The sequence below is a fragment of the Antechinus flavipes genome, chromosome 1, assembly GCF_016432865.1.
Source record: "Antechinus flavipes isolate AdamAnt ecotype Samford, QLD, Australia chromosome 1, AdamAnt_v2, whole genome shotgun sequence".
Lineage (NCBI taxonomy): Eukaryota > Metazoa > Chordata > Mammalia > Dasyuromorphia > Dasyuridae > Antechinus > Antechinus flavipes.
Window position 1 is genome coordinate 530,648,728 of NC_067398.1, and position 22,795 is coordinate 530,671,522.

At 35.9% G+C, this 22,795-nt stretch overlaps 1 protein-coding gene across 1 annotated transcript in view; it reads left to right on the forward strand.

The window, feature by feature from the left end:
* The first annotated feature begins 21,587 nt into the window (after positions 1-21,587).
* The window catches only part of ZNF236 (zinc finger protein 236), a 208,242-nt gene continuing 207,034 nt past the window's right edge, over positions 21,588-22,795 (forward strand). The window contains 1 exon segment of the mRNA XM_051970545.1: positions 21,588-21,758. Within this exon segment, the coding sequence (XP_051826505.1) occupies positions 21,704-21,758 (55 nt within the window). The 5' untranslated portion in view covers positions 21,588-21,703.

Consider the following 22,795-nt stretch of genomic DNA (forward strand, 5'->3'; position numbering starts at 1 on the left):
AATGGAGGGCAGGAATCTTATTCTCAACAGAACTGTGTTAAAAAGGGAATAATATATAAATTTATTTGAATATAAAAGTATTCTTAATATATGGAAAAATATGAAGGCAAGAAGATAAGAAAGGAGGGATTCTTAGAAGGTATGCAAATTAGAAAAGTAGTAAAAGTAAATTAGATTTCTGAGCATGGATAAGGTAAAAAGAGAGAGAAGGATAAAGAGAGGGGGAAAAAAGAATGGAAGCAAAAACATAACTAGTAATACAACAAATGAATGTGAATGGGATGAGTTCACCCATAAAAACAGAACCAGATAACAGAATAGATAAAAAATCCCAGAACCTGACAATATGTTGTTTACAAAAAACATTTAAAAATGAAAGACACATAGAGTAAAAATAAAGGATTAGAGTAGAATTTATTAAACTTTAGCTTTTGTAAAAAAAAAAAATAATGGGTAGCAGTCAAGATTTGAGACAAAGTTAATTAAGAGAGAAATATGGAAACTATATTACATTAAAAAGTACCTAGATAATAAAGTAATATCAATACTGAAGGACATGGAATATAATATTCCACATGATGATATTCCACATGTTCTCTATGATTTAGGAAAAGCTAAATGAATTACAGATAGAAATAGATAGCAAAATTATGGAAGACTTTAACTTTTTCTTCTCAGAATTAGATAAATAAATTAAAAAGGAAAAAAGCCAAAGTGAATAAAATCTTAGATAAGCCAGATATGATAGACATCTGGGGAGAACTGAATAGAAATAGAAAGAAATATGCCATTTTTCTCAGCAGTATAGGATAACTTTACCAAAATTGAGCATATATTATTAGGACCAAAAATGTTATAGTCAACTACAGAAAAGTTAAATACCTATTTTACAGATCATAATGCAATAAAAATTACATTCAATAAAAAACCATGGAAATACAGATTAAAAAATGATTGAAACTAAATAACCTAATCTAAAGACTGAGTAGGTCTTTACATGTAAAGACACAAAAACTTATAGGATATAATAAAAATGGTAATGAGAAGAAAAATTATATTTTAAAATGTTTACATCAATACAAAAGAAAAAAGAAAATCAATGAATTGGGTATGCAATTTTTTTAAAAAAATAAAAAAAATTAAATCTCCAATTAAACGCATTAGAGATCCTATAAATTAAAGGTGAAAATTTAAAACAAATAAATATAAGAAAACAATTGAATTAATAAGTAAAGCTAGAAGCTGGTTTTATTGGAGAGAAAGCAACAACAAAAACCATTGATTAATATGATTTTGAAAAAGAGAAGAAAAACAATCACTAGAATCAAAAATGAAAAAGGTAAGTATTATTTATAATTACTTATAGATATAATTAGTAAAGATGAAATCAAAAACAATTATTGAGATTATTTTGGTGAATTATATAACAATAATTAAACAACTGAAGTGAAATGGAAGAATACTTCCAAAAATATAAATTGCCTAGATTAACAGAGGAGGAAATAGAATATTTAAATAAATCTATTTTTGAAAAATAAGCCATAAATGAACTTTCTAAAAATATATATAAATAAAAGCTTCAGGACCAAACATTTAAAGATCATCTAATTTCAACATTAAATAAATTATTTGGAATATTAGACAAAGAAGGAGCCCTATAACACTCCTTCAATGAGATGTGCTGATGATGTGTTCATACTTAAACTAGGGAAAGAAAAAAAAAACAGAGACTAGAAAATTATAGGCAGATTTCACTAATGATTATTAATGCAAAAATTCTAAATAAAAGAAGACCAAAGCAATGTTTCACAAACTTGTGACCAAGCAGGATTTATACCAGGAATGGAGGGATAGGTCAACATAAAGAAAACTATTAACATAATTGGTTATATCAATAACAAAATCACCAAATTCATATGATATATTAATATATGTGAAAAAGCTTTTGACAAAATACAAAACTCATTCTTATTAAAAACACCTAAAGTGTAAATATAGATGGATTTTTCCTTAAAATTTTAAGAAACATTTATTTAAAAATCATCAGAAAATATTTTCTGTAATAGGGATAAGCTAGAATTCTCAGAAAAATCAAGATCGAAACAAGGAGGCCCATTATGATCATTTTTATTCAATATTGTACTAGAAATGCCAGCAATAGCAATAAGAAATAAAGAAATTAAAGGAAGTAGAATGGACAGTGAGGAAATAAAACTAGTTTTGCAGACAAGATGATGGTTTCCTTGGAAAATTCTAGAGATTCAACTAAAAACTTAATTTAAAAATTATTTTAATCAAGTATCATGATATGAAATAAACCTGTGTAAATAATTATTTCTATGTATCACCAATAAAGTTCTACAAGAAGAGATATTTAATTTAAAGTAAGTATAGATGACATAAAAAATTTGGACATATATCTACCAAGACAAACTCAGGAACTATTTCAGCACATTATAAGACATTTTTAATCCAAATAAAGTCAGATTTAAATAATTGGAGAAATATTCATGGGTCATGGGTGATAAATCTGATAAAAATGACAGTTCTACCTACATTAATCTATTTATTCAGTGACATTCCAATTAAGCAAGCAAAATTTATTTTATTTAGGAAAAAGGAGCAATACAATTTATTTGGAAAAACAAAAGGTGAAAAATATTAAAGGAATTAATGGAAAAAAATGTAAAGGAAGGAGATTTAGCTATACCAGAGCTTACTGAACTATAGGGCAATAGCCTCTGGTACTAGCTAAGAAATAGAAAGGTGGATCACTGGGATAGAATTGGCATATAGTTCACAATAGTAAATGATTATTGTAAACTTGTATTTAATAAACACAAAGCTCTTGACTTAGGGGATAAAATTTGGCTAGATTTGGGATGTTTGGCAAAAATTGCTGGTAAATCTGGAAGTAGAGACCATATCTTAAACTGTTTGTCAAGATAAGATCAAAATGAATACATTACTTTGAGATAACGAGATAATATAAGTAAATTAGAAGAGCATGGAACATATTACCCATTAGATTTATGTTCAAGAGAAGATTTGGTGAATAAACAAAAAATAGAGAACTTTGCGGGATATAAAATGGATAATTTTGATCAATTTAAGTTAAAAAGGTGTTTTACAAATAAAACGAATATAGCTAAGATTAGCAGGAAATCAGAAAATTGGAGTGGGGGGGAATTTTATTGTCAATTTCTTAGATAAAGATCTCATCTCAAATAATTTGTGAAATTTATAAGAATATGAATCATTCTCCAATTAATAAATGGTCAAAGAATATGAACAGGCAGATTTTCAATGAAGAAATTAAAGCTATATAGTCATATGAAAAATGCAAGTCAAAAGCAATTACAAAATTCCGTCTCATTATCTATCAGATTGGTTAAAATGATAGAATCGAGAAATGACAAATGGATGGGATATGGAAGAATTGTGATACTAATAGTGTTGATGGAATTGTGAACTGATCTGGTCATTTTGAAGAGTAACTTGGAGTTATGGCCAAACAGTTATAAAACTGTGTATACCCTTTAATCTAGCAATACTACTATTAGGTCTGTTTCAAAAAAAAAAATCATAGAAAAAGAAAAGAATCTATAATGTTCTAAAATATTTATAGTGGTTTTCTTTATGGTGGCAAAGAATTGGAAAGTGAGAGGATGCTCATCAATTGTGAATGACTGAATAAATTATGGCATAATTCTGATGGAATACCATTGTGTTGTAACAAATAAGTAGCAGGTTTAAAGCATACTCTTCAAAATGACTGGATCAGTTCACAATTCCAGCAACACTGTATATCACAATACTTCTAAATAAGGTTTTAGAAAAATTTTTGGAAAGACAAACTAAATAGTGCAGAATAAAATTAATAGAAGAAAATGTTATACAGTTACAATACTATTGTTCAAAGAATAACTGTGAAATAAGATATTTTGAGTAATATGATCATTCAAATGAATTAGAAAATGTTAATGAAAGAAATGCTATTTATATTCAGAGAGAGAAATAATATATGGATGTATGTATTCTACAGTTCCATATATAGATCTATATCAAATACTTGACATTCTTTAATGTAGGACTGGAAAGGAGGAAAAGACAACTTAAAATTCAAAATCTAACAAAATTTTTTAAAATCATAGGACTCTTTAAAAACCATGACCATATTAAAAACCTGGTAATTATATTTAAAGAAATCATAAAACAAAACACCCCCAATTTATTGAATCAGAGATCAGAATTGAAATAAAAATGAAAACACCTTGAAATGCAATAGCCAAAATCCAATGCTTTCAGGTCAAAGAAAAAATATATAATAAAAACACTATTCCAAAATGCAAAAAGTACAAAGCTTACCACAAAAAATAACATACCCTGCAAAACATAACACTACCCCATAATGTAAAATGTGGATCTTTAATAACATAGAGAACTTTTGAGCATCCCTGATGGGGAAAAAAAAAAAAAAACAGCTGAGAATTGTAAATTGAATACTGAATTATAAATACTGGAGACAAAAGAAATTTAGAAAATTAAATACTTTTGAACAATGATAAGAATCTAAATGATAAATGTTTGCATTTATTAAAGAGAAAAGGGAATCTTCTTACTTTCAAGAATCATAAAGGGAATAAAGAAATATAAACTGCTCTGTTTAAATTGTTGGTTTTAAGAGAGGAGATAAAAGGATGTTATCTATATTCATTTTTCACTGTCTTCTTCATTTTAGACATAGGAGAGGGACAAAGAGGAGGAAAAACATAAGAAAATAACAATCATAACTGAATGTGAATGCGATGAGTTTAACCATAAAACAGAAGAGGGTAGAGACATAGAGTAGAAAACAGAATCTAATAACATGTTATTTGTAAGAAACACATTTGAAACAGAAAGAGGCAGCCAGAATTAAAATAAAAGAATTGAGCAAAATTTTTTCTCTCTCAAATTAGTTTTTAGAAACTCAGGATGGCAACCAAGATATCAGACAGAATAATGGTAAAAATAGATAAAATTTAAAAAGATAAGCCGCAAAACAGTATTATGTATGTGTTATATATCTACACAAAATAACATAACATTTGGATAAAAAAACTATCAAATTATAACTGGGAACCTCAGTGTGTCCCTCTCATATCAAGATGAATCTAACAAAAGGGTACACAAGAAAAAATATAATTTAAAAAGTTAGATATGATAAATAGGAATGTAAAGGAATATAATATTTCTTGATTGTGCATGGCACTTTTATAGAAATTGACCATTTGCTAAATAGAGCTTAAAACCTCATAAACAAATACAGAAATGCAAAAATATATCATATTTTTACAGATAATATTAAATTTGTAATATTTTACATTAAATTTGTATTTATTGTTATTGTAATCAACATCAAATTTGCATTTTTATTATTAAAATCATAATCAATAAAAGGGCCTTTGAAGATAGGATTCAAACCTAAATGGAAATTAAATAATTTAATCCTAAAGAATTGGTGTGTCAAAAAACAAATCATAGAAACAAAACAAAGAAACAATTCTTTGAAGAAAGTGATATCAATAGACAATGTACCAATACATTTTAGATATAACTAAAGTAATCCTTGGGAGAAAATTTCATATTTCTAAATTTTTTGCCAATAAAAGGATGTGCTCAATTTATTGAGTATACAAGTAAAAAACTATTATCACAATGAATCACAAAACTCCAATTAAATATGAAAAATAGAAATTTTGAATCTTAAAGAAGAAATAGAATTAGAAGGGAAATAATTAACATGAATGATTGTGATATATTTCAAAAAAAAGGAAAAATAAAAGTACAACAAAACATTTAAAAAACAGAAAGAAAAATTTCAGAGGGAAACATGGACAAGAAGTATAAAGCAGTGTTTGTAATACTATTACCTATGTAATTCTTTTTTGTCTTTTTTTGTATTTCTATATATTCATGTTTGTCGATGACTGTCACTTTATGATAAAAAAATTAGAAATAGAGGTTCACTGTTGCTTTGATGTCAAATAACAAGTACTCAGTCTTAAGGTACTCCATGCAATCAGACTTAGACGTACATTTCCAACATGATGCTTTGGCCCTGCTCTTTTGGGATCAGATCTCCCTCACTTCTTCCCTCAGGGTTCTAGTGACCTGAAGGGTTGATATGTTTCTTCTATATAGCCATGGCTCAAGCTCCCACTGACTTGTATTACTGACATTGTTAGGGATCAATTACTTAAAGCTCCACTTTTCTTCAACAACTTAAAGACCACTTTTACAGAGATATTTGCTTCAATGAATAGCAAGAACAAACATCCAAGCATTTCCCTCAATACTTCTAGAACATACTTTTCCCTACTTTACCTCAGTTTGTTGCAAGTTGACTTAAAATACAGGTCCACTTATCAGTAGTTCCACTAAGTTCATGTCCAGATGCAGCATGATAGGCAAGTGAGTTTTTCTGTTGGACTGAGTTTTCAAAATTCACTCCCACTCAGAAATTGTGTTTATTTGGGCTAGGGGAGAAAGCACTGACCATAGTGTTGGCTAAAAATACCTGGCCTAGGTTCTGACTTTTGATCTCCTGTGGTCTTCTCTTCTGAGTTTTGAAACTCCCATTGTTTGATGCTCCAGTTCTTTCAACTAAAACAGAAAAGGCCAAGGACAGGACCACTGTCTTGGCACTGTTGTTAATTCTCCTTCCTTCCCAAAAAAGACCCTGACATCAGAGAGTTGATGACAAGAAGTACAAGTGAATTGGATTTAAGTGAAGGAGGACTGTATAAGGTCATCTGCTTCACTTTCCCTTTCAGAACCATCTGGTTCCAGTGACCAGATATAGATATTGTGGCCTCTTTTGCCTGGTTAAAAAAAATCTAAATAAATAAATCTGGAAGGGGAAGATCCTCAGCGCTTCTGGCCCAAACAGAAATGATTTCTATCTATATTCACTCTGAGTCAATCAGGACCCAAACAATGACCACTTGGAGCTTGGAGCTTGTCTTGGGACTTATTGTTGGCCAATCAATGAAAGTGGAGTGGTTTTGGTTTAAAGCATGGTCCTTTAGAAAGAAATATATCCTGCAACCCGCCCCGCCCCCCCCAAGATAAATTGGAAGGGTTCAGCAATCCAAAAAAAAAAAAAAAAAGTCTTTTAAGAGCACCTCTAGGTAAAGATATGATACGCTATGTGGACAGAGGAAGAGAAGGGAAGTAAAGTAGGGAAAAGGAGGAAGAAATAGAAGGAAAGGAAGGGAGGAAGAAATGCAAGGGGGAGGGAAGGGAAGGAAAATATAGGAAGGAGAAAAGGAAGAAAGGAAGGAAGGAAGGAGGGAGAAGGGGAGGGAAAGAAGGAGGGAGGGAAGGAGGCCCTAAAGTTTTTTAACATATAGTCTGAACCAGATATTATGTGTAAAAACTCCTCAGTTCTCCTGGGTAACAATGAAGCAAAGAGCCAGTGGTTGATGCTATCAGGCTCTTTTGAAGACACTGACAGTTCTAGCTACAGATCTAATTGAAAAGGCTTCTCTCAATCAAGTTTAGCCACCTGGAACAAGTTGCAGGATGTCTACCCATGTTCCACAATATCTCCAAGGTATGGTTCTTATGCTTCATAAAGATTTTTCTATAAGAGATCTCCCTAACATCTGGGTGGAAAAATTGCATAAGCTAAGCAAGCTGTTGGGGTCTGCCCCTGTGCCAGAACTCCATTAAGCTAATCATTTTATATTGCTCTCATCATTCATTCCAAGTCCCAGAAAAAATCATGTTACTAGTGACCTAGGTATTTTGTTTTCTGCCTACCTGGCTTTATTTGCACAAGTCATCTGACTATACTTGGATTAACTCCATTCCTCTCCAACTTTTCCTGTCAAAATTATCTTTTTTTCAAGGGTTAACTTAAATAGTTCCTACTTGAAACTTTCCTTGATACCCTGTCCTGTCCTCTCCACCCTCAATTGTTAATACTCTTTCACTCCTCAAAATACCTGATCTTCATATATATGTTGTATCCTTGTAATAAACTATAAGCCCTATAAAGGCATGGAGTTTGATTTTTTATGATTGGATCCCAAATGTCTAGCTCAGTGCCTTACAACTAATACTTAATAAATTCATGATAAATTAAATAAAATAATGCAGTAATGAAATCATTATTAAATAGCATGAGGTGTTATCCTATATTATTGCAATGCACAAGATATATTTACATATCTCTATAAAATAATCTGTAGCAGAAAAGAAGTGGGCAGCTTTCAGACATACTGTTATAGCATTGCATTTATTGAACTGGGCCAGAATACTCAAATATCAAGATGGGGAAATTCAGAAGCTTGCTAAATGAAAAACAAGAACTTCACAGGGTTTACCAGGATAGTTCTATTCATTTAATCTAAGAAGGTAGCATTTAATTCCATAAAAAATAAAGTACAAGTGAAGCTTAGAGAGATGCAGAATTCTTGGCTCAATAAGAAGGCAGGTAAAATTCAATTTTGTGCTGAAAGTAACAATTCAAAGTGATTTTATGAAGACTAGCAATGAGCTAAAGACTGAAAGTGCATCTCAATTACTCTGTGCAGTTGGAGCCACATTGATTAGTGATAAGGACATGATTCTGGAGAGAAGGGCTGAATATTTCCATAGAATTCTTAACATACTGTCATCAGCCAATGCTGAAGTCACTATCCCAGGTCAATCCCTCTTTGGCTGAACTTCCAACTGAAGAAGAGGTTTTTGAATGCCATTAGGCTCCTCTCAAGTGGCAAAGCACCTAGTGCTGATCTATTCCAGCTGAGATTTATAAAGCAGGGAATTCATTGTTCATACAAAGCTGACTGAAATTTTCCAGGTTATATAGGTAAGAAAAGATTTTTCTCAGGAGTTCAAAGATATCTTCATTATCCATCTCTATAAAGGAAAAGAAGATAGGTGGTCCTATGACAATCATGATGGGGCAATGTCTCTCTCTTAGTCATTTCTGGCAACATTCTTGCCAGAATCCTCGTTAAGAGGCTGATCTTTCACCTGGAAGATGATTAAGTAGCATGGCTTCAGAAAGGTATTTGTTGCCTCCTTACTCCAAGAGAAATGCCAGAAGCAGAACAGAGCTCTATATACAAAATTCATCAATCTGACCAAGATCTTTGATAGTCAGTTGTACAGAAAGAAATTATATTTCTATTATATTACAAATTATTAAATTAGGATTTTGGGGTTTTCCCCTTATTTCATCTTTTAGGGACCAGCCCCTATAGACTAGTCAAACACTCCGAAGGACCTACTTTTGTTTAGATTGTAAACAGAATCTAATCTAATCTAGGTGAATTCTTGCCCTTAAGAAATAAATCCACATCATTGGCCAGTGGTTAGGGTAACAGTTTATGAAAGAGAAAACCAACTAGATTATTCTGGATATAGATAGATTCCTTTGTCCAGATTGCTGGAGGTGGCTGAGTCTCATGATCAAACCACATTTTCAATAGGAGAAGCTGAAGACTTTTAGTCTATATCCTCATTATTATGTCCACTTCCTCTTAATTGTTCACAAATTGGTTAATTTTCACCTGCCGGGGCATCTCCTTTAAATATTCAATGATCTCTATGGTTTTGTCTTTGGTTACCAAGAGAAACCACTGACTAATCTGTTTATTATTTACTGGCCTAATTGATAAACTGATTAATTACTCAGAAACTCTTATCTCTCAGGCTTTTGTCTCAGAACTGCATGCCAATTCCATGATGGCTTACACGGGTTCTGGATAATGGATGATGCTTTTGCACTTTCTCAATCACCAAGGGAGTGAAGCAGATTCTATTGTGCTTTACTTTGCTTTTTAGCATGATGTTTTCATCAATTTTGCTAACTGCTTTCAACAAGGACATCAAAGTTAGTTTACCACACTGATGGTACATTATTTAACTTGAAATAATTACAAGACTAAAGTTGAGGGAAAGTTAGTGCATTTTTTTTTTTTTTTTTTTTGAAGAGGATTGTGCACTCAATGCAGCCTCTGGGGCTGAGATGCAACAAAGTATGGCTTGATTCTCTGCTGCAAACAAAGATTCTCCAATCAGCCAGCACCATACTATCCATATGTGGAATCTTTAGTTACATCAAATAGAGAGATTTTAAAAGCTTTGGCTAAATTCACTTGGCGGTATAATTTTCAGGGATGTACACATGGTGTGAAGTTGATGTATGCATTGCCAGAGCTAGATTCTCCCAGCTATTTACAAGATATTGTCATTTGTCTTTAAAGACTAAAACACTTTAAATCCTACATGATTGAATATGTGAACACTCACATCTTTTCAGTACCCTCTACTCCTCTGAGTGGATACTTTGACTAGACATCAGAGACATGGGTTCCAGGGACTCTATTTAAAGGGCTCAGCAGAGTTTTTCTCTCCATTTTACACCAGCTACATTGCTTTTGGACTTCTTTGGAACTCTCCATCAGGCACTACCTTCACCCCTCAACTTTTCTGCTTCCATTTGTATGTTATCTCCCCCATTATTTTGTAGGCTCCTTGAGGGCAGAAACTGCCTTTGTATTTCTATCTCCATCATTTATCACAGTTCCTGCCACATAATAGGTGCTTCATAAATACTGGATTTCAGTAGCCCATATGGGACAAAATATAATTTCATTGGTATAGGAAGGTCATGGGGAAAAGTTTCCTTTGACAATGCATATGACATCTTCTTTGCAATCTATAACATATGAGGTGTGCATGTGTGCATACACGTATGTATATATGTGTGTGTGTGACATCAAGAGGATCATATAAGCAGTATGTTCCAGGGTGGGATTTAAACCCATATGTTTATGTGCCTAGCACATACTGCTATGTAAATGTTAGCTATTATAATACATATATACATGTATATATCATATGCATACGTGTACATATTTTACATGTATATGTATATATATCCAGAGTTCTTTATACTGTTGTATGTCATGATATATATACATTATATATAAAATATATATACTCATATATATCTCTATATAATATATATTGTATATTGTAACTTGTAATGAATCCTCATTGACTATGAGATTACATTCACATTTTCTTGTCTGACATTTCATAATCTGGTATTTCCCTTTCCATTCATAGTTGTCTTATATACCCCAAAATGGATTGTAGGCAGCAGTCAGTTTTTTGACAATCGCCTCATGTTGTGATCTTTTTCTTCTTTAAAATATGTAATATAAAATGATGATTCTCTCTGGGGGAGCAGGTCATGCATTGTATCAATTAGTTCTACTTAGTACCTTGTTTCAGGTTCTGACCCAAAACATCTTCTTGTAAGAGCAGATCAATAATCTATCAACTCTAATGAGTTAGCAGTTTGTAAAGATTCCAACATCTCCCTCTTTCTTTTGTTTTAGAACATAGGGTGGTCATGATCTTCCTGACTTCTCAAGGAGGTGAGAACCTCCCAAAAAAGGTGATCACACCTTCCCTGACACCTCAGGAAGGGAGATGAAAACACCAAAGGAAATAGGAAGTCAAATCAGATTAGCGGGTTTCTGAAGGGGCTCACTTGAAACAGGTACACATAAATCCATCAATATGGGTCAGAACTTTGAAACAGATATACATGGTATACATAAATCCATCAATATGGGAGGCATGATACATAATTTACATAAGCACATAGCAATACAACACAGGCTAGTAGTAATGTAACAAATAACAAGAATCAACATGAAAATTTAAGTACTGCAATAGTCTCATCAACAATTTTTCATCTCAAGAAATCCAATGATTCTTGCAATTACATAAAATACATAAGCACATAGCAATACAACACAGGCTAGTAGTAATTTAACAAATAACATGAATCAACCTGAGAATTTACACATGTTCATAAGTCCTAGAAATAGTTCATAAGGAATCCATTGTCCATTAGTTCATGTGCCAGGAATCTAATAATTCCTGTACGTTCTGAAGTACTGCAAAAAGTCTCATCAACAATTTTTCATCTCGCGGAATCCAATGATTCTTGCTGGTTTTTCAAGAACTAAAACAGTCTCATCTTGTGTTAGGAAATCCAATGATTCCTGAAGATTTTAAAAGTCCTTTTAACAGTCTCATTTTCAGCCATGCTCTTTCAATGGTGAGCACAATCAGCAACAGAACCACTCAATATTTCTTGGGTCTTCTCCTTTGTTTTAAGGGTCTGCTCTGTCTCTCTGCAATGGGGTTGGCACCCATCTAATTCCTTCTCCACATGTAGAGATGCAAGCAAACCCTCTCCCCCAAGCAGTTAGCCTATCTGGTCCCTTCTATTCACCACTTTCTGGATCTCTCCACATCACCTGGTGATTATCTAAAGATAGTGGAGCTGCTCTCACTGGACACTGCTCTTCTGATGGGTTATAAAACCTGTCTGCTGGAACCAGTGCATCTTTATCAAAGATTAAAAAATTAATGGTATAGAGAACTAAATTTAGAAGTTCTCTAGGGTTACCTGTGGCTCCCCCTTTGTTTTGTTTTTGGAGGAGTGTCTTAATGTTCCTGTTTCTTCTTTCTATGATTGACTGACCTTGAGGATTAAAGGGTATGCCAGTAGTGTGTAAAATCTTATACTGTGCACAAAAGTGTTCAAAATGTTTGGAGGCATATGCAGGTCCATTATCTGTTTTTATTTCTTGTGGCACACCCATAATTGCGAATGCTTGAATGAGGAATTCAGTGACCACTCGGGCTGTCTCTTTTGCTGCTGGTATTGCAAAAGTGAATCCTGAAAAGGTGTCTACTACAACGTGGATAAAAGACAGATGATCAAAAGATTTATAACGGGTCACATCCATTTGCCAGATTTCATTGGGTGTCAAACCACGAGGGTTCTTCCCTGGAGAGAGTGTAAGAGGGTGGAAAGGAAGGCAAGCTGTACAGCTTTTTACTATGCTCCTAGCTTCCTCTTTTGTTATTCCAAATTGTAAATGCAAAGCTCGAGCAGCCTGATGGTATTTAGAATGGGATTCCTGGGCCTCCTGAAATAAAGGCGTACTGGCTAAAATAGTTAAAAGGCTATCTGCCTTTGAATTCCAATCAAAAATAGGACCTAGAAGTCTACTATGTGAGTGGACATGCAAGATATAAATCTTTCCAGGATGCTTTCTCACTTGCTCTTGAAGCTCCTTAAAGAGCTTATATATATTAGAAGCTGCAAATTTTATTTGGGCTGTGGCAATTCTTTGTACCACACCTACTGAATAGGCTGAATCAGATATTATATTTATGTCTCCTGGGTAATAAGTGAGAGCTAACATGATTGCATATAATTCGTTCTGCTGAGTAGACTGAAAAGGAGTTCTGACTACTCTTTTTATGGTTAAATCATGAGAGTATACAGCGCGAATATTTTGTTTGGCTGCGTCTGTAAAACTAGTTGGTCCTTTAAGAGGAACCTTAGAAACCTTCTCCTCAAAAATCCATTTCCAATTATGCAGCAGTCTGCATAATCTTTAATGGAGATCCATGTGCAAAATTTGGAGCCAATAAAATTTGCCACTCTGGGATGGTCTCACAGCATACATTAATTTGTGTGTTTGTATAAAATGTGTATATCTTGTCAGGTCTTGTCCCAGATAATTGTACTGCTCGCTTAATGGCCTTTAATAAAATTCCAGCCACAAGCACTGGGTAAGGAGTAAGGCTTTGTTCTGGTTGTGCCGGGAGGTTCACCCACTCTATCACACTGTCTCCTTGATGAAGGACTGCTGTGAGTGCTTCTTTCGTAGCAAAAACTGATATTTCCAAGGATTTTTGAGTTACTCTTTCAACCACATTATATAAAGCCAGTTTAACTTTTCTCAAAGCTTCTCAAGCTTCTTTTGTAAGCTGGCGTGGTGAATTTAAAGCAGTGTCTCCCCTTAAAATGTCATATAGGCGTTGCAATTGATTGGTAGTTAAACCTAACACTGGACGCATCCATTGGATATCTCCTATTAATTTTTGAAAATTATTTAAGGTGTTCAACCTCTCTGTTTTTAAAGACAGTTTTTGTACTGTAAGCACCTTAGGATATATTTCATATCCTAAATATTGAAAAGGAGCATGCCTTTGAATTTTTTCTGTAGCGATATGAAGTTTGTAGTTTCTTAGTGTTTCTATGGTCTTTTGTAGACATGCTTCTAACATTTGCTCCTCAGGTGCACATCCCAATATATCATCCATATAATGTAATAGCATAACTTTTGGAAATGCTTTTCTTACTGGAGCAAGAGCAGCAGCAACATACTTTTGGCATATAGTGGCTATTTTTCATTCCCTTTGGCAAAACTGTCCATTCATATCTTTTATAAGGCTCACCTAAATTAACACTGGGCACTGAAAAGGCAAATCTTTTCATATCCTCTTTATCTAGAGGAATAGAATAGGAACAATCCTTGATGTCTATAACCCAAAGAGGCCATTCTCTAGGCAACTGAGTAGGAAATGGAAGTCCAGGATGAAGAGTTCCCATAGTTTCCATCTGTTCATTTACCTTTCTTAAATCACTTAACATCCTCCATTTTCCAGATTTCTTTTTTATAATAAATACTGGAGAATTCCAAGGACTTAGAGAAGGTTGTAAGTGTCCTTGGTCAAGTTGCTCTTGCACTATATCTATTAAGGCCTGAATTTTATCTCTTGTTAAGGGCCACTGGTGTATCAGTTTTCCACTGAATAGGAACTGGTGAGAATGCTGGCAGGCCTTCAACAGCAGCCTTGCCTAAAAAGCATAAGTACTTAATTTTAATCCTGTCTGCTGCTAAATGTCTCTTCCTCACAGATTGATGGGGATTTTTTCAACCACAAAAGGAGTAAAAACTCCTGTTTCATTTCCAAATGTCCATTTCATAGGGGCAGCACTAACTTCTGCTGCTATTGATCCTCTTACACCAGACATGTAGGTGTCTGCCTTAATCTTTGGCCAGTAACTGGGCCAGCTGGCACCTCTAATTACAGTGCGATCTGCACCTGTGTCTACCAATCCTTTTAATGGTATTCCATTCACATAAATAGTGAGCATAGGTCAGTCATCTGTCACAGCTGCAGTCCAAAATATTCCTGGACTCTACTACTTGAAGTCAGCATCTGGGCAACCATCATCAGATTGTCTATGAGGTGTATGTAACAGTAAGCCTGATGCTACTACTTCTCCTGGTTGATAAATCACAGATTGTCTACCTGTGTTAGTGACTGGGATATTAGCTACAAATTCCCCAGTTTCCCACATCAGTGTGTGGATGGCCACTGTTTTGTAAGCACTCTCAGGAGGTGAAATGGTCAAGCCTACTGTGCCTGGGGGCAAGGGATCCATAGGCTGGACAGGAACAGATTTCACCTCTCCAGGGGATATTTCAGTAGTCTCTACTGCATACAACTCTGTTTTTCCTAATTGCAATCCCCTCTTCCCCTCCGATTGCCTTTTGGCTGATTGATTCTGTAATCTCCTTCTTCCATCTGTTTGCCTTTTGTTGATCTTACTACTGAATTTCTAAAGACTCTCTGGGTGTAACCTCGGCTGCCATCTTGCCCCACCTGGGGTCCTGAAGCTGGGCCCCATCTCTCATTTCCCTGAGTCAGTCTACATTCAGAGGCCCAGTGAAGGCCTCGATTACATTTTGAACATGGGGTTTTGGGTTTTATTCTTTCACCCTGTCTTCTCATTGTATCTCTGTATCTATGTTGAGCTCTCATATGTCTAACTTTTCCACACTGAAAACATCGACAAGTTTCTGTAGAATTCCTTTGCCAAGAAGGACCTTGTCTTTCCATATTCATCATAGTCTGGGCATAATAAGCATTTGTGCCCACTGTGGCACAGCATCTTATGATCTCCTCTAAAGGAGCATTTTTGTCTAACCCCCATATAATTCTTTTGCAAACCTCATTGGCATTTTCCTTAGCCAAATGTCTAGTCATTATTTCTGTTGCTTCATTGTCTCCAATGGTTCTTATTACAGCTGTTTGCAAACATCCCACAAAATTTGCAAAAGGTTCATTAGGACCTTGCTCTATTTTTGTGAAAGCATTATTTCCATCTTTCTGTCCAGGGAGAGAATTCCAAGCTTTTATGCAGCCTTAGAAATTTGCTCATACACTGTTATGGGATAATAAATCTGTTCTGAACTCTCTGCATACTGACTTTGACCAGCTAGTTGGTCAAAAGTGATTTGTCCAATAGCTCCTGTTTGTCTATTGTATTGGGCTTGAATCCTACATAATTCATGAAACTCCGAAAGCCACAATAAATTTTGTTCTGGTTCTAGACATGTCTTAGCTATGGATTTCCAGTCATTCAGGGTTAAGATTTCATAAGACAAATTATCTAGTAACATCTTCATGTAAGAGGATGTAGCCCCATAAAGAGTACAACCCTTTTTCAAATCTTTAATTTTTTCCAAATTAAAAGGAGTGTATCTTCTCCCTTTTTAACCTGAAGAGTCGAGCTCTTCAGTCAGCTCTTCAATCACAGGATATGCATTTATAAAATCAGATATATCTTCTCCTTCATTTTTTGCTTTAATTAATACCTCTTCTAATCTTGTCATATTCTGTTTTACAGGAGACCCTAATTGTGTTTCTGCCTCTCTCCTTCCCCCTTCTTCCACCCATGAAGGGTTAATTGAGGCGGGAGGGTCATAAGATGTGGAATGATCTAATTCTTCCTGCTGTAAAGTATCACACTCAGAATTGTACTTAACTCCATTATTATCTGATTCTTGCTCTTTTTCACTTAGTATAGTTGGCACCTCTCCCTGCTGCTGTTTCTTCTTTTTCCTTATTTTAATACTTATAAAATTTCCTAAAGCTAGTTGTATTAAATTATATGTTTTAAGTATATCTTTGGAAATTGAATTAGGCCCATTTTTATTAGAGAATTGACAAAGATCCTCTCCTACCAATTTCCATTCGTTTAGATCTAATTCCTTTTCCAAAGAGAAACAAGGACATATGTGCTTTATAGTTTGTAAGAGTTCAATGATCTGCTGTAAAATTATTATTAAACCTTGGCTTTCCATAACTTTGACAATGCTCTCTAAACATTTTCCTTGAACAGAAACAGAAGGCTGTTTTCTAAACATCTGTTCCATCTTAGCTGAAATTCTACTTTAACTCTTTTAACAAAATTTCTTTGTAGCACTCACCCTAATTTCTGGGTCAAGAAGACTTTTCCACTGGATCAGGATCAGAGGCTTTTCCACTGGAATCAGGATTTGTCAGTCCCACGTTCAGGGTGCCAAAATGCGGTGTTTTTCTTCTTTAATATATAATAATATAAAATGATGGTTCTCTCTGGAGGAGCAGGTTTCTTGGGGAGGTTTTCTTGGAGGCAGCTTTAGTATCAGTTCAGATCAATAATTACCCCAAATGCAGCCAGCTGGTAAAAAATACAAACGTTTATTTCTCCTTCCAAGTCTTGTCTCTTTTCTTGGGCCTGGATAGCTAGATTCTTAGAGGCCTATCTCTCTGCTTGGTTCCAAGAGTTCCCTCCAAATCTCTCCAAATCCAAAGGTTCTGTCCTTCAGCCTCTGCCTCTGCTTTCTTCAGCCTTCAGCCAGCACAAATATGGAATAAATCTCTTGTGTCCTTCACTTGGGGCTTGGCTAGCTTTCTGGCGAGTCTTTCAGACCAGCTTTGCCTCAGTGGGGGAAGTGCAGGAGCTCAGCCACCACAGGGAACCTTCTCAATCTCCCGCTCAACTCTCGACTCGTAGCTTCTTCCTCTCAAAACTCTTCTGCTATCAGCCAGCCAAGTGAAAATATTCTAATGAATCACTCTTCACTGGCTTATATATGACTCTTCTGAGAGAATGGGATTATGGGTTTTCTCCCATAGTGCTCTCTGGCCCTAAGAGCTTCAAGAGAGGTGTGAATTCACAAAGTTACAAAGTTTACTTTGTGAATCTCTCATACTTCTCACATACTTGTGGATTCCAATGAGTAAAGGTGTAAACACAAGCATTGTATCAATTAGTTCTACTTAGTGCCTTGTTTCAGGTTCTGGCCCAAAATATCTTCTTGTAAGAGTAGATCAATAATCTATCAACTCTAATGAGTTAACACTTTGTAAAGATTCCAACACCCTTAGCCTTTTTTAAAGTTAAGGTCTTAAAACAGGTCTTAGTTTGATTATGGATATATGCAATCAGTGATTAAGGCTAGATCTTCTCTCAAATTCATTTTTTTTCCCCAATAGGATAAAAGAGGTCATTTTCTTCCTCAATTTTTTTCATACTGTATTACCAAGAGCTTTATGAATAATAATGGGTAACAGGGTCTTGGGAAAAAACAATAACAACAACAACTTTATTAATATTGTAGAAGGAAAGCAGTCTATCTGAAAGATCTGGAAGGTTTACCACACTCTAAGTTCAATAGGGTACTATAGCTATTAAAAAAAAAAAAAAGCTAATATTTCCTTTGGCTATGCCTAAGTTTCTAGAACACCTATATTCTATCCTAGCCAAACCACAACTAACCTATTGTAGAATTAAAACATCTTAACTACAGAGGTGGAAATTTGTAGTTAGATATGAGGTTTGTACAGAAGTTCTGTCTTACCTAGCCTTAATCACTGATTGGGAATTTCAAAACAACTCTAATTTCTTGTAGGTAGAAACTCTTCTTAAATCTATGTGAGATCCTTCATACTGAAGAAATTACTTGATGTTATTCATAGAACTCGAATTTTCCTAGTAACTAGTAATGATAAATGATCTAGAAGTTTTTAGTCTTCTACAGGAAGTCTTCTCTGATCTCATGAATGCTTGCTCCATCCTAAAATTATACTGCATTTACTTCCCATGCTTCAATAGAAAAAGCACTGAATTTAGAGTAAGTGGACCTAATTTGTGTGTGCTCCTCCACTTACCAGCTATATAACCATTTTATAATCTTAATATCTATACACACACACACACACACACACACACACACACACACAAATAAAAAGATCTTTATATGAAAAGCTTGGATTAGACTTTTCAAGTACCTTCCAGTTCAAAATTTCATCCCTGAAAATATATCCCTGAAAAAAAAAGTCTCCTTTTCCCCTCCATGGAAGCTCCTTGAACGCAGAATTTTAACCTTTATCCTTGTATTCCCAGATTTTAGCACATATTCTGGATGAATTTTAATATTATGTATGTGCAATGCACTCTTAATAGTCAGCCCTTGCTGTTACATAGGACCACTGCTTTTAAAAGTAATAGAAATAACTTTGCATAATCTGACTTCTTTTTTGAACTGTTCCTCGAACAAACACCCAGCATTATTTCTCTCCCCTATTTCCAGGTTTTATTTTCATTAAAACTGAAAAATCCTGGCAGAAAAAAATTACTTGTGAGTTTTTCAGTTATGCTTTGAAATAAACTATTGAAATAAAAAACAGTAATTTAACTCATATTAAAAAAAAAAAACAAAAAACCTTTCCAGTCAATCACAGAATACAAACATTGATATGTGTACAGATCCTGAAAGTAACACTAAAAGGACACAAATGCACGGCATTTTAATTTCTTTTGTCTAATTTTTTATTTATTTCACTAATAACTACTAAAGTCAGAAACTAGTTCAGTGAACTAGAGATAAAGCTGTTTTATTTTGTATTCAAATATACAATAGTACTGCTTTACTTTCCTCAAAATTAAAACAGTATTTACATATACAAATTGTTTTGGTTTTACAATTCCACCCATTGTCCAGTTTTGAAAATCTAGTCTGTTATAAGGGCATCCTCATATATTCATATAGTAGTTTCACTTAGTACTAAGGACAGGAGAGGGTTTACTTAGGATTTAAGAATGACTGACTTTTGATTTTCACTTCCCCTTACTAAAGAAATAGTATAGTAGGAAGAACATTACACTGGGAATCAAAAGTTTCTACTTAATTCAATCTCTTTTTAACTTTATAACTTTGGATGAAGGGACTTTTGGATAACTTTGGATTTTTCATCTGTAGAGTGAAATTTGCACTTTATAATTTCCAAGTCTCTTCTATCTCTAAAATACTTCAATGATTTCCCCATGATTGTGCAAACCATCATCCCTTTTCCGACAAACTTGCCTTTTTTCTGACACCAGGTACTTAACTATTTCCTTTCTTCTGTTAAATTTTGTCTACATTTGCTAGATAGTTGATTAAATTAAGTTTAATCCACAATGATTAAGTTAAATCCACCAATATTTTTTGGGTGCCTGCTATGTGAATGGTGAAAGATACTGAAATAACACAATCTTTTCAAGTTCTACTTCATATATATATATTCCCAGTTATATTCCCAGTTATTCTCTGAAGAATTTTTTTGGTATATTTTGTATTCAAATTGTTTATGTATGCTTCCCCTTCTCTTTATGAATTTAAGGGCCTTGAGTGCAGGAACTGTTTCCTTTTCTTTTGTGTTTCCCAGTACTTTAAATAGGTGCTTAATCAAATACCTGTTGAATGAAGGATAAATATTTTTGAATTGGGAACAGCCAGCAGAGTACTTAAGGGAATGCAGGGATGAAAAATATAATCCTTATTTTTAGATAGTTTAGAATCTCATACAGAATCATTTGAGTTGGGTTTTAAAGTTTGTCAGTCATACACATTTATCAAGAGCCTACTACATGCCAGACACCACGCTAAGTACACACAAATGGGGGAGACAGCATGGAAAAATTATATATGGGAAGAAGGGAAGGGATCTCAGCCGTAGAGAAAACGACACAAGTGAGACGCTGAAAATCTGGGTGTTAATTGGATCATATGCAATTAATTGGAAGAGTGGATTGGTAGGGATGATATCAAATTACAGAGGGCCTTGAATGTAAAAATGATTAAGATATAAAAAACATCATTGTCAACTAACATTTTTAAAATAGCCATTTTATACTTGAGTTAACGTATTCTGGTCCATCTCAAGGATCTTAAGACCAATTATATCCCTGGTCCGGCAATGATACCTAAGAAAACTTTTAAGGGGGAGCAGGACGTACTCTCCAAGACCCAGCTAATTCAAGTCAAGGGCAGCTTGGGATAGAATAAAAGGCTCGGGTGCGCCACGGTCTGCTGGGCTAGGGGTGAACGCTTAGCCCATACATCCTTCAAAGGCACTCAGGGTGGACCCGCAGTTTGACAGGGGACCAAGTGTTAAGTCTTCCCCTACTTTTCGCCGTCCACGCCAACGATCCTTCCGGGGCACGCGCACAAAATACCAGTCGCCCTACTTGCTTGTCCTCCTCCCCAAAGCAAAGCGGCTTTTAATGTTCCCAACGACCCCAAAGCAGCCAGTCGGGCTAGGAGTTCGCAGAGGTCAATCCTGCCCTTATAGCCCCGCTAGGCGATCGGAGCCTCTGGCTCCCGGCGCTGTTGAGAATACCCGGATGGTAAGACTGGGCCGAGGGGAGGGGGCAATCCAGAGAGGCCGCGACTGCTAACGTCCGCTACTTCTTCCCCGCCCCTGCCCCCGCCCCCTGCCGCTCGCTCCATCCCGTCGGCGCGCGCCGCGTTCACGCGGCGTGTTCCACGCGCGTGCGCGCCCCCACCTCCTTCTCTCCCGTGTGTCTGTATGTATGTGTGTGTATGTATGCGTGTATGTGTGTGTGTGTGTGTATACACACTGTGTGAAGGGGTTGGTCCGGCCCCCTTTCTAGCTGCACCCAAGCCGCCCTACCCCATCAAACCACCGCCGGGGAACTATGCCGCGGGGCCGTCCTCCGAAACCGAAGGAGACCAAAACGAGCGGCGAGACCGGTAAGGTGGCCGGGGAGGAGCCCAATAAATCCCTCGGCGACCCCCAAAGCGGTCTGGCCTGGCCAAGGGGCTCGGTGGGGTTGGGGTCTGCAGGAGAAACGTGCTTTTCCGCCGCGCATATAGTCCCCGGATGTGGACGGGGCCAGCTCTGAGGCGCGGTGGCGGCTGCTGCCGAACTCGTCTCCATTGTGCGAGGGGGAGGCGGCAGCTGCCTCCGTGGCGACCGCTTCGCTGGCTGCTTCTGCTGCTGCCGCCGCCGCCGCTCCTGACTGCGGTGGAGGGAGGGAGGGAAGCTGGGAGGGTGCGGAATGATACCGCACTGGCCGGGTCGCCTCCGCCAAGGCCCCTCCGCCAGAGACCCGGCCTCGGTGCTGGCCCTACTTTTGTCTCAGTTATTCGAAGGCCTCTGTAGCTGCTGCAGGCCTGCAGATTTTTCGTCTCTCCTCCCACTCTCCTCGCTCCCCACCCACCATCTCGCTTTAGAGTATTGTTCGTTCGGTGGCTTTCTTTTCACCCGTTTCTGCGTCCTCTTCCCCACTCCCCCATTTTTTTTTTTTGGGGGGGGATGAACCGTATTTGAACTATTTTTATGTTACTAGTCTACTAGAGAGGTTCTCTCATTCCCCAGCCCTCCCCGATTTGCCTCCAGTAAACGGCAGAAGTTGCAGGAGGAGCCCAGAACCCTGCTGCCCAACTCTTGTGTGCGCCGCGGAGGTGGCAGGCTCTGATTTGAAAGTTTTCTTTGAAATACTAATAGGAGTATTTAGATAGCTAACTCCCACAACTTGTTTCCGAGATTCCCAGAAAAAATCCACTTAGTTTTCTTGTTTCCCATTCTCCACCTCCATTCCCTTTTTGTGGAGATTTGGATTTTTGAAAATTGCTGTTATAGTCGCATTTTCATACTTGTAGTCTGGGGAATGGTTTTTGTTTTCATTTATTTATTAAAGTCAGTGCTTGATTTGAAAGTATTGAAGGTGTTGTAAAATAGAGACTTTTTGAGAGTTTTTATTCTTTGGAGGCTGGAATCGCATGAG